The sequence below is a fragment of the Podarcis cretensis genome, assembly GCF_951804945.1.
Source record: "Podarcis cretensis genome assembly, chromosome: 8".
Classification (NCBI taxonomy): domain Eukaryota; kingdom Metazoa; phylum Chordata; class Lepidosauria; order Squamata; family Lacertidae; genus Podarcis; species Podarcis cretensis.
Window position 1 is genome coordinate 49,368,470 of NC_137177.1, and position 15,025 is coordinate 49,383,494.

The 15,025-nt window shown below is 39.7% G+C and overlaps 1 protein-coding gene across 2 annotated transcripts in view; it reads right to left on the reverse strand.

Annotated features, from left to right (window-relative positions):
• CARMIL2 (capping protein regulator and myosin 1 linker 2) overlaps positions 1 to 15,025 on the reverse strand; it is a 68,404-nt gene that overhangs the window by 44,771 nt on the left and 8,608 nt on the right. For both annotated transcript variants that reach the window (XM_079987866.1, XM_079987865.1), the window contains 11 exons: positions 13,149 to 13,270; positions 11,492 to 11,589; positions 8,959 to 9,029; positions 8,046 to 8,119; positions 7,125 to 7,200; positions 5,993 to 6,081; positions 4,607 to 4,701; positions 2,862 to 2,948; positions 1,772 to 1,881; positions 874 to 951; positions 140 to 216 (listed from right to left, as the gene is read on the reverse strand). In XM_079987866.1, coding sequence (XP_079843992.1) covers positions 140 to 216; positions 874 to 951; positions 1,772 to 1,881; positions 2,862 to 2,948; positions 4,607 to 4,701; positions 5,993 to 6,081; positions 7,125 to 7,200; positions 8,046 to 8,119; positions 8,959 to 9,029; positions 11,492 to 11,589; positions 13,149 to 13,270 — 977 coding nt within the window. The remainder of the gene's footprint in view (positions 1 to 139; positions 217 to 873; positions 952 to 1,771; positions 1,882 to 2,861; positions 2,949 to 4,606; positions 4,702 to 5,992; positions 6,082 to 7,124; positions 7,201 to 8,045; positions 8,120 to 8,958; positions 9,030 to 11,491; positions 11,590 to 13,148; positions 13,271 to 15,025) is intronic.

Here is a 15,025-nt window from a genome sequence, read left to right on the forward strand (position 1 = left end):
ACACCAATTTGAGGTTTTATGGTACATAAATCTAGTGAAATAAATAAATAAATAAAATAAAACTGCAGGCTGGCATAATATGCTACTGCTCCCAAGTAGCCTGCCAGAAAGGTGCAGGGAAAGCACACCAAGCTCTTACTTGTGTGTATAAACGTTCTTGGATAAGTTCAGGTGGATTAGGCTTTCACAGCAACCAGCACCCAAGGCATCAAAAAGCTGGGGACAGAGGAGGAAAAGGTCATGGACAACTGCGGAAAACAAAACAAGCTCATGGTCACCTGTGGAATTCTGAGAGTGCCACTGGGTTCCCTAAAAAGTTTTATATTTTGGATTTAACTGCTGACTCAGGCTATGGTCACATGCTATACCTTTAAAGCACATTTGAAGCACATTCTTCCCCTCAAATAATTATTGGCACAGTGGTTTACCTCTCACGGAGTTACAATTCTCAACAACCCTTAACAAACTACAGTGCCTAGAATTATTTGAATTGGGAAATGTGCTTTAAAAATATATTATGTATGTAGCCTCAGTCATTTTGGCTGAGGGTTTTATCTTGCTGTTTTATGAAATTGTAGGTTTTGAATGTTGTAAGCTGTCCAGAGTGATAGTATTGATTTTGTTTATTTTTGCAACAGAAGGGCAGGATATCAACGTTTTAACAAACAAAATAACTAGCAAACTCCATTTTCAAATAGAAACAGCCACTGCCAGTGAGAGTAGTCAGTACTTGGTTAAATGGACTAAGGGTCTGACTCATTTTAAAGGAACTTCACTCGTGACAGCACAATAATACAGGGTCCTCATTCCGGGAAAATGACATGGTACAACATGCTTCAGAGTAAGAAATAGCAGCTGCTGCCAGGTGCTCACCACATCCAAAGCGCAGGCTGTCCCAGAGAGATCAAGGTGACCTAAAGCATTTGGCTGACTCAGGAAAGAAAACAAGCCCTGAAAGGTGAGAGAGAAAGAGACAGAGAGAGAAGACTTACTTGTTGAGAAAGAAAATTGCAGTGCGGCTGTTGTAAGACAGCAAGGTCCACTGCAAGCATTTCTTTAATGTACTCTAGAGCTGCCTTTGAAAACTATCCAGAAACTCCAACAGGCCTAAATGCCACTGCTAAACTAATAGCTGGAGCTTTCTAGATAGAACATGACTCAGTTCCTTATTTAAAAGCATTTATAAACTGCTTAATTTTTCAGAAAAATCTAAATGGTGTATAGTCTAACAAACAATATACTGTTTCATTAAAACTAAACTCAATAAAACTTCAATGAAAAAAAAATGAAAGCGTATCAAAGTGAATAGAACAAAAATATCTTCATTGTTTACCTCTATGCTTCTGAGCTGTTCACCTTTAAAGCCCTGAATCACCAGTAAAAGTGACCCCTTGAGCCACTTAAACTATCCAATGACTTTGCCTGGTGATGAGACAACTTAAAGCTTGTGAACTAACACAGAATATTTTAGCAGCGACAGGTCTTTTGGGACTAGACAGCAAGATAAGTTTTGGGAAGAGAAGGTGAAAGGCCCAGAAAACTCTTCCTGCAAAGAGACAACTACTCCAGAACAGCATTGTTGACTCTGTTATTTCATTAGCTTCTGCAGAAATGCAAAAGCAAATGAAACCTAGATGCATTGATCTTTAAAGACTGTAATTCCAAAACAGCAACACTGGGGCTGAGGAGCAAACTTTGAGTCCCTGTCTGTGTCTGAAACAGGAGGCAAAACACATCTGCTACACAGTTTCCAGGGGCCATGAATACTCACGTCTGCACCTTCAGTGGCCAGGCTCCCTGGGTTCCCAGAAAGGTCCAAGTGGTACAGAGTAGTCCTGTATAGTCTATTGAAACCTAGAGACTGGCAAAGGGCCAACATTCCTGGCAGGCAAGAGAAATCACAAAGAGATGTTAAGGATGCAAGTGCCAAGTAAGACAGAGGAAGGTAGAGGGCAACTGTTTCATTTGCAAGGTTGGCCTTGCTTAGCTCAGATTCTGACATTGACTGGGAAATTTGGTATGTACAGAGAACTAAATCTTTACCTGAAGTGAGAAAGCATTCCTTCAGCTAGATAAGCACAGTTGCATGATATGCTCCAATGCAATTTATAGATTTGTTAAATATCAACAACTGGTACATGCAGGTCTTCCATCCAGTGACCCTGTTACAGGGCTGGCTCTACCATTAGGTAGAGTGAAGTGGCTACCTCACCTCAGTCAACTGATTTTTGATGTCATGAAAGGTCAGCAACTTATTACTTTAAGTTGGAATTATTGTATTTTCCCTCCCGGTAAGAGGCATTTAAGGGATTTTCTGCCACAAGTGGTCAGTCTTGGCTCCTATACACTTTTACTTGGCTGTACCCATGCAGCATGCTGTTTTTGTTCCCTCTCAGGTAAAATTTTTCTTGAGCTGGTCCCAGTGCCATTAAAGAACAGAAATTGTCCAGTTGGTTTTTTTTTATTTATCAACTTGTTTAATTATACCAAGGATCTGGGGGTGTTGTGCTGGATTTTTTAATTTACATTTTGCTTTGGCCAGCCCTGGATCCATGCAGTGAAGAAAACAGGCAATGTATATTTATTTTATTAAAAAAGGAATATGAACCAGTATTTAATAGAACTAATAAAACATTAATATGGAAGAATGAAGGCAAAAAATCTAATCACTGCAATAAATCTCACAGCAAGATAACATTAATAATGACACTACAATAAAGATACTATAAATAGATACCACGGATGAAGATTTAGATTTCAGTTCTCTCTGATGTGCTAATGCCATCCTAATAGAGCATCCTGAAACAGTACCACTACCCCAAACCCTTCAACCATGGACTAACAACTGTTTCCCCATGTACCTTTTGGAGTCAAGGAGGTCCTAGCAAAGTTCAAGCTTTGGAAGCCCTTGATGCTTTGCTCTAAGTTCTGGCTCAGAGCAATTATACCTAAAGAGAGAAAGGAACCCTTGAGTAGACATAGAATGCAATTGTACTGCCATTTACCAGTACTTCAGTGGTGCTTCTAGGCAGGCAGTTCCTAGTACCACCCAAGAATTATTCCACCATAGTAAACTACAAGTGGCATTGCAACAATCAACTTTCCACACAACTTGGGTGGTGGTGGGGGTATTGTAATTTTTCTGTATACACCCTGCAATGCTTCATCCACATAGATGGGCCAGAAAATAACCCATCTTTTTTTACATTGTTTTTTTTCTTATCAATAATTTAATCTGCACCATGGTATTTGTTCATTTAAGAGTAATTACCTGCGAGATGTCATGATTTGTTTTAAAAAGGTTTTGATATACAGATGTTCCAGATGGCTCTTAGACAAAGTTTTTAGATCAGAATGGTGGCAACTAGTAAGGCAGTGGGGAGTTTTAGAAAAATACTCTTTTATTTAAGATTGCTTCCTCAGCTTGGGCCCTCAGGATACTGTCAGCCAACAACTCCTGTTATCCCTTACCGTTGGCCATGCTGGCTGGGGCTGATGGGAGTTTTAGTTATATATAAAAATAGGATATTAGCATTTTAGTGCTAGCTAAAAGAACAATTATAAATAAAGAGGAACAGTGATAATATGATGACCACTTGAAAAGTAATAGTCAAAGTTTGCCAAATGGGGAAAAAGTCTACCTGCCCAATGTATCAATGCACATTTTGCAACCATGCCACTTGGAAATACTGAAAAAGAAGTACAAAAGCAATCTAGACTTGGAGAAATTTTACAAAAGATGGAAGCAGCACTAGGAAAAGACAGGACTATATAACAATTGGGTGATGATATCGTGATGCAAATTTTCCTCAAGGTGAATGAATGACACACAGCAGTTACACACTAAATGCTATTTGTTTAACAAATTCAGTCCTGTTCTCCAAGTTAATCTTACTGCATAAGCCAGTGTGGGCCAGAGCTAAGCTTGGACCAACATTCAAATCCAACCTCTTCTTCTTCAGTGTAGGGATTTAAGACAAATTTCTCAACCTTAGCTCCCCATTGGTAAAGGGAGACTGATGGTCACCTACCTCATAGGGCTACTGTAAGGTCAAACACACACAGTAAAGAGGGTGAATCACTTAACAAATTAAAAGACCATATTTATAACAGCTGAAGCACTCAAACTAATTGAAGACTTGGAAAGGTCTCTTTTCTCTCAGTTCATGAGGGCAGAGAATGCAACTTTAGTAATTGAAAGTTCTAAAGGCAGAAACAAATGAGATTCTCTATACCTAGGTAACTGCAGGATTTAGCCAGAAAACAGAGCAACCAAGTAAATAGTTAAGACAGTCAGTGGTGGAGCTTCATGCTCTGGCACCAGGGGGCAGAGAGCAGGCGGGGGTGGGGCTGGCGCGCATCCCAGGGGTGGGGTGTGCTGCCCACAGGAGTGTGATGTACATCCTGGGGGCCGGGCGTGTGCCTAGCGCGGGCGGGGTGGCAGCCATGATGGCACCCTACTGGGATCGTGCTGCCGGGGGCGGTGCACTCCCCACACACTCCTCTTCCTCCGCCAGTGAAGACAATAAACCAAGTTTATTTTTATGGCCAGAACACACAAGTCACTACTATGCAATATTGGCCAAGAGATCAGAAATTGTACTACCTCGGTCCTCAAGCAGGTTTCCAGAAAGATTAAGCATGTTTAAGGTATTGTTTGGATTATTGTGAAGCACCTGGGCCATCCGTTGAGCAAAATCACTGCAAGGGGAAAAGATTTCACACAGTAACAAGCCCACAGATGAAAATAATAGTGACTCACACATTTTGACTTCTCTTCGTGCCAACCAAACATCTGTGGCCACTAAGAACTTGCTCCTCTCCCAAGGGATGATACCTTGTTCCTGATTTTGTGCTGCCCATCCAAAGCACAGTGCAAGATCAGGAACAATTCCTTATTTTCCTCTCAACTCCAGCCATGGAGCATGCGATGGAGAACTCATCATTGGAAACACATTGCATGGAAGCAAGTCCCAGCCTGAAGCAAGTCCCAGCTCTATTTTGGTTCTGTGTTGCTAAGGTCTCCTCCTGACCTTGAGACTGGGGAGGGGAACCATCCCTTTAGATATGTTGAATGGAGCACAATGGTGAGGATGATCCATGACTCCCACTCCAGTTCCAAGATTAGGGGCCAACCTGGTAGCATCCTATACTTGCCAGAGGTTGATGGAACACTCAACATTATGACCAAAATATGAACTTCCGGACCAGCCTACTGACTGGTGCATTGTTTGCAAATTTAGCCCAGACTGAAGGTCAAAGTCAATCTGACTGAAAATGTTCTGGTGGGATGCCCATGAAGATCTTTATAAACCCACATGTGTGCAGCACAAACTCCTACTCAAGTCTTCTTGAGTTCTTCTCTTGGAAGAAACAGAAGGTCCGAGAAGATCAGAAATAGTTCTGGTTACCACAGCAGGAGGCATGGAGACAATTAAGTGGCAGAGCTTAGAACTCATGCTCTACTCCCGACTCATTCCTATTCATAGCTTTAAGTATTCGTTTTTCCAATCTGTATACTGTACAAGCTTGTTGGTGTGTGCTGCACTTGTATCTTAAACTGGTGTTTATCTGCCACTTTGTGTGTGACTGGCACAATGCTGTCCATCTTCCATGGGATTTTGCAGTGCCTTCTGGATCTTTTAAATTACAACCGTGTATGACCATGCTGGCTGGAGTTGCAGTCCAAAACATATAGAGGGCACATGATTGGTGAAGACTGGTTTATGACATGCATTTAAACTCATTTCATTAATCAACTAAGATTCCATAACATCCCTAATTCTTTTGCTGGACATTTTACTCAATCCTAAATAACTGGTCTGATCATTGCCACAGCATGGTGACGTATTATGAAGCTGTTTGTTGCATGATGTTTAAAAAAGTGTACCGGTACCTGTTGTCATGCAGTGTCCCACTCCCAACAGCAACCACCATTTATTATGAATTCACAATATACTCATAATGAAATCTCCAGACTTTTTCTGCTTACAACTTCAAGCCACAGTTTTCCAACACCAGCTCTTCCAGAGTCACTGATTTGCTGAGAACATGGAGAATCTGATCCAGAATATCCAAATTCTAGGGCAGAATAAAATATACTGTGAAGCTCTGCTAGGGAAGGTTCAGGAAGACATTTTACCTCTGACATATGATAGAGGCAGAGGCAGAGGCAGAGGCAGAGGCAGAGGCAGAGGCAGAGGCAGTTATCAAAGAACTTGTAAATAATTATGGGGGGGGGTAACAGACATTATATTAATCACTAACCCCTATAACATATTAACAACTAGCAGAAAATTGTGGGACTAAAAATGGAAAAGTCTCTTTTCTATATTCTGATTTTCTCCCCGCCCTACTCTGAAAACTCACCTTCTCCCACAGAGGTTGTGTTCCGAGTGCCCCTGCTAAATTCAGTGGCTACCAGGATAGGGCCTCCTTGGTAATAGCACCATGCTTATGGAATAGCCTCCCAAGAGAGGCTTGCCTGGCACCATCCTTATGCTCTTTTTGATGGCTGGCACATACCTCCTTATTCAGCCAGAGTTTTTAAACAACTAGTGCTTTTAATCTGAGCGTCTCAGTTTTATAGTTTATATTTTGCTGTAAATCTGCAAGAAGCACATTTTTATTCTTTTTATTCTTTTGTATTGTATTTCTGATATTGTATTTTATTATTTTTTATGAGCTGCCCACACAAATGCCAACCATCATTGTTGTTGTCATCATCATCATAAGAACTAAGAAGGATGCTTTTTAAACCAGGTCCATCTAGCCTAGTATTATCTACTCTATCTGGCATCACCACTCCAGGCGCTTTTCACATCACATGCTACCAGATGCTTTCAATTGGGGGTGTCAGGGATTGAACCCAGGCCCTTCTGCATGTGAAGCATGTACCCTGGTGATCCCTCTCCAATTTATATTTATTTGTTTTATTTATATTCTGCCTTTCTTCCATCATAGAACTCAAGGTGGTATACATGGAATTTGCAGGCAGTCTCCCATCCAGGCAATGACTAGACCCAGACCTGCTTGGCTTCAGCAAGGAGGCTGCATCCTGTGGACTTGTGCTTCTGTCCATCTCAGGGAGGTCCTTGCCAAAAAGCCTAGCACATTGCACTCACCAGTTTGAAGTCCTTGCAGCTCAGCCTTGTGAACCACGGATTCAATGACAGGCTAGTCACACTAACAGCCACATCTCTGCAACAGGACAAAGCAATATTACATAGAAAATGTATTCTGTCAAGTTGTACCATTGGTCCATCAAGCTCAGTATTGCCGACACTCAATGGCAGCATCTTCAGGGTTTCAGGCAGGGAAATATCCAAGCCCTACCTACAGATGCCAGTAATTGAACCAGGAATGGGACCTTCTGCATACTAAGTAGGTGCTCAACAACTCAGCTATCCATTGGCCCCATCCACCTATCCTAATCCACTATGCACCCAACAAGAGATGTAGCTTATTCAGTTCTACAAAGTAATTAGTTTAGAATTTAAACAGTTAAAATCTAGACTCTAAAAGGCACAATTCACTTGATTTATTTTTTTAAGAACACTTTATTTTTTAAAAAACCCAATAAAGATTATTTAAAAATTGTCTAACACAGCAACTCCCCATTTGATCTAGATTCAAAAGGCCTGCCTACTTATGGAGGTCTTCAGCTACATTCTAGACAGACACACTTGGGGCCAATGCAGGGAAGATGAGGGGAATTGAAGGGAATCACACAGTTGCTTCATTGAGTATCTTGAAACTCAAATGCACACAGCATTGTTCAGCCAAGCTTTGCACTGACACATAAACATGGCTTGAACTGGGAGACTGAATTCCTGAATTTCTTAGAATACTGCTGATTTCATGCTATTTTAACACTGTATGGTATGACTGCATATCAGGTGATATTCAATGAAGTCCTACTCATTGAAATGAATGAATTTAAATTAGTCATGTTTATGGTCTAATCTGCATAGGACTAGCTTTCAATACCACCTCATGGATTTCACCCTTCTCACTCCCCACCCTATTTTTTTATGTGGACTCACTGGCTGTGGAGGTGGTTGAAATCCAGCAGGTTGAACTCCCTGCATTCCTGGTTGTGATAAATATTATCCACATCCTTGAAAAATAAAAATAAAATACATTAGCACATTGCAGGGAGGTAAGAGACCATTTGGCAAATTCACATAATGATGAAGATGCTAACAGCACTACCTAGCCACCTCTAAGCAGAAGAGTTCCACTCAAGAGTAATGATGAGGTTAATATCAGTATGCTGAGCCAGACTTGGCATACCTGTGTCTTGAGAACTACAGTGGTACCTTGGCTTACGAACTTAATCAGTTCCGGAAGTCTGTTCTTAAACCAAGGCGTGCTTTCCCATAGCAGTGGGGGACTCAATTTACAAATGAAACACACTCAACAGGAAGCAGAACATGTTCTGCTTCCAAGGCAAAGTTCACAAACCAAAACACCTACTTCTGAGTTTGCAGCGTTCTTAATCCAAGTTGTTCATAACTAAGCTGTTCTTAAACCAAGGTACCACTGTACTTTACAAAAAAAAAAAAATGTACACAGGTCATGCAGGACAGTGGAATTTGCTGCCAAGGAGTGTGGTGGAGTCTCCTTCTTTGGAGGTCTTTAAGCAGAGGCTTGACAACCATATGTCAGGAGTGCTCTGATGGTGTTTCCTGCTTGGCAGGGGGTTGGACTCGATGGCCCTTGTGGTCTCTTCCAACTCTATGATTCTATGATTCTAGGATGGAACTGGGGGAATACGGACACAAATGAGTTACCAAATCACCATCTGGAAAAAGCACATGCACACATTAAACTCCTTGATGCAATGGGAGACAAGGAAATGGTGGCATTTTCTGGCCATTACTTTTTTTCTGCCACCGAGTTGTGGTTTATTCTTAAGCATGTTGTTTTGGTATGAATGACTAATTTGTGTCTTACCCACTGGATCTCCTCTTGGAAAGGGAGGCCAATGTAATCACAGAGAGCAGCGTATGTCTCTGAAAACCCACCTGTAAATGTGAGAGGATATTAGCAGAACATGTTGCAGAACAGAATTTACAGGCTGATCCAAGTTCTAGATCCAAACTCTCCTTTGCCAGAAACTTAGTAGCTGGTCTTAGGTAAACCACTATCTCTCAAGCTCAATTACTATACACCTATCTTGCATGGGTGATAATGAGATTTCAGAGATTATGGTATTTGAAGACTCCAAAAATTATAAGACAGGCCATATAAAAGTGATTACTTTAAAACATTTATATAATGCAGGAAAATCACAAGATATAGATATTCTGAGCCAAGAAGATACTTTGCCCAAATCAAATATTTGGGCCATTAGTAATATCACTCCCATTCCTCACTCCTCAACCTGCCAACAATCCTTCTGGATACAAAAATAGAAAATACAGCTGTAAATCTATTAAAAAAACTATTAAGAAAAAACTATAAAAAGGTGTACATTCGAGATAAAGTAAAGCAGTAGCGGAGAAGAGATGTAAGTTGCCATCAGCTCCATTCCTCCAATTTGTAAATATCTCAACAGACCTCATTCGTTACAACAGCAAATGTAGCTACTGAAAAGTTTGGACATGTTTGAACTATGAGCGCTTTGGCTGTATATCAATCTTGTATTTCTTACATTTTTATCCTGCCTTTTTTTTTTTTTTTTGAAGGAGCTCAGAGCAGGGCACATGGTTTTCCCCCTGTCAAATTTATCCACACAATAATCCTGTGAAGTTGGTTAGGCAGCATCAGAAAGAATGACCGACCAAAAGTCGCTCAGTGAGTTTCACAGCTGAGTTGGGATTTAAACCAGGGCTTCTCCAGCCCTAATTCAACCCTCCTAACGGCCACACCATGTCACAAAAAGCTGTCAATGCTAAAATTCTCTCTTCTTTACAACTATTTAAATAGCACAGGAGCCCTGCTGTCCTCCTTGGCATCTGGCCACTTGACAGCTGCACAACCATAGAAACCATCATCTCATATATACAGCTGATGCACAAAGCAGCCTTCTTGCCCAGACCTTTAATGGTTTATAATGCTTAATTGGATGCTGCTGCTTAGCTTTATCGGCAATTTCATCTCCCATTTTACTGTCTGGCTGCTTCTGCTTCTAGTGTTTCATTTTTAAGATGTTGTTTAAAATTGGTTCATATTTTATCATTTTGTGAACAGCTATGAAGATAATCAATAATTGTTAAGGCAGGATATAAATATTCTATGGACCAATCCTATGAAAGGTTACTTGGAAATAACTATTGTGTTCGGTGAAGCTTACTCCCAGGTAAACCAATAGAGGATGGCAGTCTTAATCAAGGGAAAGATTGACCATATGTGCACATGGGGAGATGGCTGCATAAGCATCTGCAGTCTAGGGCAAGTTCTACATAAAATGATTCCTAGAAAGGGTGCCAGAGTGGCAGCTACTAGCAACTCTGTGTTTCTGAAGCCAAGGTCAAAAACACACACATACCTATTTTCCAATCTGTGCTTATGAATTCAGAATTGTCAGATTTTTTAAAGGCTTGAGCACTCTAAGGGAAGTAAGCTTTAGTTTTACCACCAGTTTAATAGTATGTTTAACCTTTTAGTTTAGTTTAAACTTTTAGTTTAAATTGTATGTTTAGGGAAGCTTTTAAAATCTGATGAATTATTGTATTTTAATGTTTTGTTGGAAGCTGCCCAAAGTGGCTGGGGAAACCCAGGCAGATGGGTGGGGTATAAATTATATTATTATTATTATTATTATTATTATTATTATTATTATTATTATTAAACTAGCCTTGTATTTAAGCACTCACCTAGTTGCCACACACAACAAGAAACTGCATGCAGGTGGAGAAACAAGTTCTGTGTTTCCTCTGCGCCAAATATAGGAAACAGTGGGCTGTCTGAGGAGAGATGGAGCCATACGTCCCTTCCCTACGACCCCCAGTAGCTCACTTTTTTAAAAAAGCTAAAAACGTTTATAAGCATATCTTAAAGGCTAGTTTAGACTAGGGATAGGGGAGAAATTTGATTCACTTTGCAGAGAGGAGCCTACCTAACTCAAACTTTCAGAAACATTAGAGAAACATAGCTATCCTTCAAAATTTGCATTCTCCAAATTTTACAGTTCGCTTATCCAGCCAGGGAATGGGTAACAAAATACATAAACCAGGACAAAATGTGCATATAATTGAGTATGTTAATGAAGATAACATTAAATTCATTATATCAGGAAAAACTGCATAAACAAATGTGTATATTAGGAGAAATTCACACAAATGCTGGTGGATTTTCATGAGGATTTTTTTAAAAAAACAATAATTGCAAACAGCTGTGAAAATGTGGAGCAAAATGAGAAACCAGAATTGATATATTTCCTCATCCCTAGTTTACAATTCTTACATTCTTCACAACTATAGTTTGGCTCAACAATTACTTCCAACATATTTTTCCTCCAATAATTTTCATATATAAAGATTACCACATGGGCCTTGATTTTCCTTTAGTAATTCTTCCAAGGAATCTGTTATCGCTTTTATTCTGTCGAGCAAGATGGGGGAGGCATTTTGGAGTAGGTTTCTTCAAAACAAAGGGAAAAACCAATTACATTTTTTTCACTGAAGGCTTAGAGGACGCACCGGTCAGGAAGTTGGACAAAAACATTATTATCAGGACAGACACAGGAAGCTCCTGATTCCACCCACATACAATTAAGTCCACAGCCATCTAGTGCCTAAATCATATAACAACACTGTCCACTCATGTATCCCCCTAACTTTCTTTTGTTTAAAAGAAACAAATAAATTGGTACTGTTGAAACATCTGGTGCTTAAGGTAATCAGTTACGCATCTCTAAACCAAAAATGCTTCTGGAAACTTCAACCAGAACAAGTGATCTGTAACACCCTGTCATTCTTACAATATTGCTCTGGCACAGTCTCAGTAAATCAGTTTCCAAGTACTGCTTGTATATGTGACCATTGTACCTTCTCAGAAATAAGAAGGTATTGTAGGCTTATATCTGGTTTCAACAAAATATCATCTGTGCTCCATTCCTGCCCACCCTTTATACATTAACTGGAGTCTGCCATGGCTTTGTAAGATGAAGATGGTAGAGCACAAGCTTTGTCTGCAACCAGTCCCAGGTTCAACCCCTGGTATTTGCAGCCAGGGCCAAGAAAGACTCAAAGCTTATTATCTGGAGAGCCACTGCCTCTCAGTGGTGATAATACTAAGCTAGATAGATCAATGTTGTGTAGTTATCCACAACCAAGTACTTTATTAGAACTGTTATTGGCTTGAGACTTTACAAAATACGAAGCCCAAGAAGTGTTGGCTGCCCACTGCATTATCACTTCTTGCATTATCTGGGTATGAAACATGAGCTAAAAATGTGCTTTATCATGAAGCTATGGTCCCTTTCCCTAATGGGCTGTGTCAGTGAGCGTCTGCTATCCCTTTCAAGCGTAACAGATGCTTCAGACAAGATGCTTTTGGGAAACAGATGCTAGTACAGTATAGGATAGTGGATATAAGACTGAACCGTTAACCAATAAGTCACTTGTTCAAATCACGTAATGAGTCTATAGGAAAGCCTCAGGCATACCACTATCTCTTAAATTCTCTACTGTTTCACCCCACATCTTCATACCTGCAATGTGAAGCATAATAACACTGCCCTGATTTAAAGGGTTGTTGTGAGGCAGGGATAACCAATGTGACACCCTCCAGATGTTGTGTACTACAACTCCCATCAAACCCAGCCAGAATAGCTAAGGATGATGGAAGCTGTAGTCCAAAATATCTGGACAGTACCATGGTGGCTAGCCCTGTTGTATGTTTTATTTAAGATAATGTACCTGATTTGAGCATGCTAATGTGCTATATAATAATAACCACACCAAACCCATCTAACTAGTTTGGCCCTGGTCACCAGCGTTCAGCCCATATCTTCTAATGTAGGCTGTGTCCCACCAGATTTTGTTCGGCTCTAACTTCCATCAGCTCCAGCCAACATAGTTAATGGTCAGAGATGATGAAAATTTTAGTCCAACAATATATACAGGTTCCCCAACCTGTTCAAAAGTCTCCAATATATGTACAATAGTGGGCTTTGGTAAACTACATAACCCCCTTACCCAGGTGAAGAAATTGGAAATATCTTCTTCAGAGATGTGACTACGTGGATGACCATATGCTCCAAATCATCCAGTGACAAGAACTCAAATTCAAAAGAAGATTTATCTGTCTCCATGACAACCTTTAGTTAAGTAAAAGAGAAGACATAAGAGGGGAGATATTTTCTATTTAAAAGTTTCAGTATTTAAACAATAGTTATTATCTCATAATACACACTATTTTAAACAAGGGTATTAAAATAATAATATTTGTAACGATAAATAATTTATAATAAAACATTAATACTCATTTTGTTGTCCAACATACATGAGCTTTTTCTTTTCACTATTACTATTAAATTAAAATGAATAATTTTCTTTAGAGAAGGGAGGTATTATGAAATTATCACAAGCAAAAAAAGGAGATGTAATAACCTCAATTCTCCTCTGGAAAAGAGGATGAGCTACACAGAAGATGCTAATATCATAAAAGAAAATAATGGAAAGCAAGTAGAAAGGGTATATAAAAAAATCCCATACTTTCTATCTAAAGAAAAATCTTCCAGCAAAATGACTAAAATATTGAACATTTGTAAATATTTTCACTCCCCAGGCTCCAAATGTGTCTTTCTCCATACAAGACTGAGTTGATTTTAAAACATTTTATTCCCTGCCCACCCACTGAGATGATCTATATCCTCAGGGAACTTTTTGAAAGAGGGAGAATTACATGATGTATTGTGAGAAAGTGCCTTTTGTTATATCACTGCTGAAGTTAAATAGATGTGGACCTCAGCAATGTCCAAGGTCCTCAAAAGAGCTTTGAGCTTAAGGAAGAATATGGTGTAAGAACACTTGATAACAAATACACCTGTGCTTTAAAAACACACACACACAGAAAGGCAGAAGAACCTCAAGCACAGAACAACAAAATACCATGTAGGAAAAAAGTGTATAAAAAGAACCTGAAAGCAAAATCTGACACAAAATAAGCCAAATGATGCTTATGGCCCTGTAACTATGTGCAAAGCAAGTTTTATTTCATAGATCACAAACTGTTGTCTTCGTTGGTACTGCTCCGGCGGGAAGGTAAACGGTGTTTCCGTGCACTGCTCTAGTTCACCAGAAGCAGCTTAGTCATGCTAGCCACATGACCTGGAAGCTGTCTGTGGACAAACGCCAGCTCCCTTGGCCTGTAAAGCGAGATGAGCACTGCAACCCCAGAGTCGGCCGTGACTGGACCTAACGGTCAGGGGTACCTTTACCTTAATAGGTTGCTAATACTACTGGCAAACAATTCAAATCTAGGCTAATTTCAAAGTCTGACTCAATCGTCAAACAAACCAGTTTAATATCTCCTTTTTGATTGTTTGTAGAGTTGGGATCTAATAATTATGTTTGCCTATACATCATCTTCTCTGTAAGAAACATTGGAAAGGGAAATTCTGGAACAAGATGGAGACAGAATAAAATTGCAGAGTTTTGAAAAATTGAAAAACAGAGTGTGAGATTGGCTCCATTATTACCAAATAATGGAGGCATACAACTTGGACAAAAAAGTTGGTTTCCAGGTGGAGAAATCAAAATTGGAAACAGAATTGTTAGATCCCAAAATTAAGAATTTGTCAAGAATGTATAACTTGCTGTTGACATGGAACACTCAGGATGAAACGGTGAAATCTGCTATGATTAAATGGGCACAAGATGTTGGACATAACATAATGATGGCTGACTGGGAACACTTATGGACCACAGGTATGAAATTTATGGCATGTAATGCCCTAAGAGAAAACTTAATGAAAATGATTTATAGGTGGTACATGACACCAGTCAAGCTTGCAGAAATTTACCATTTGCCCGATAATAAATGTTGGAAATGTAATGGGATTGAAGGTACA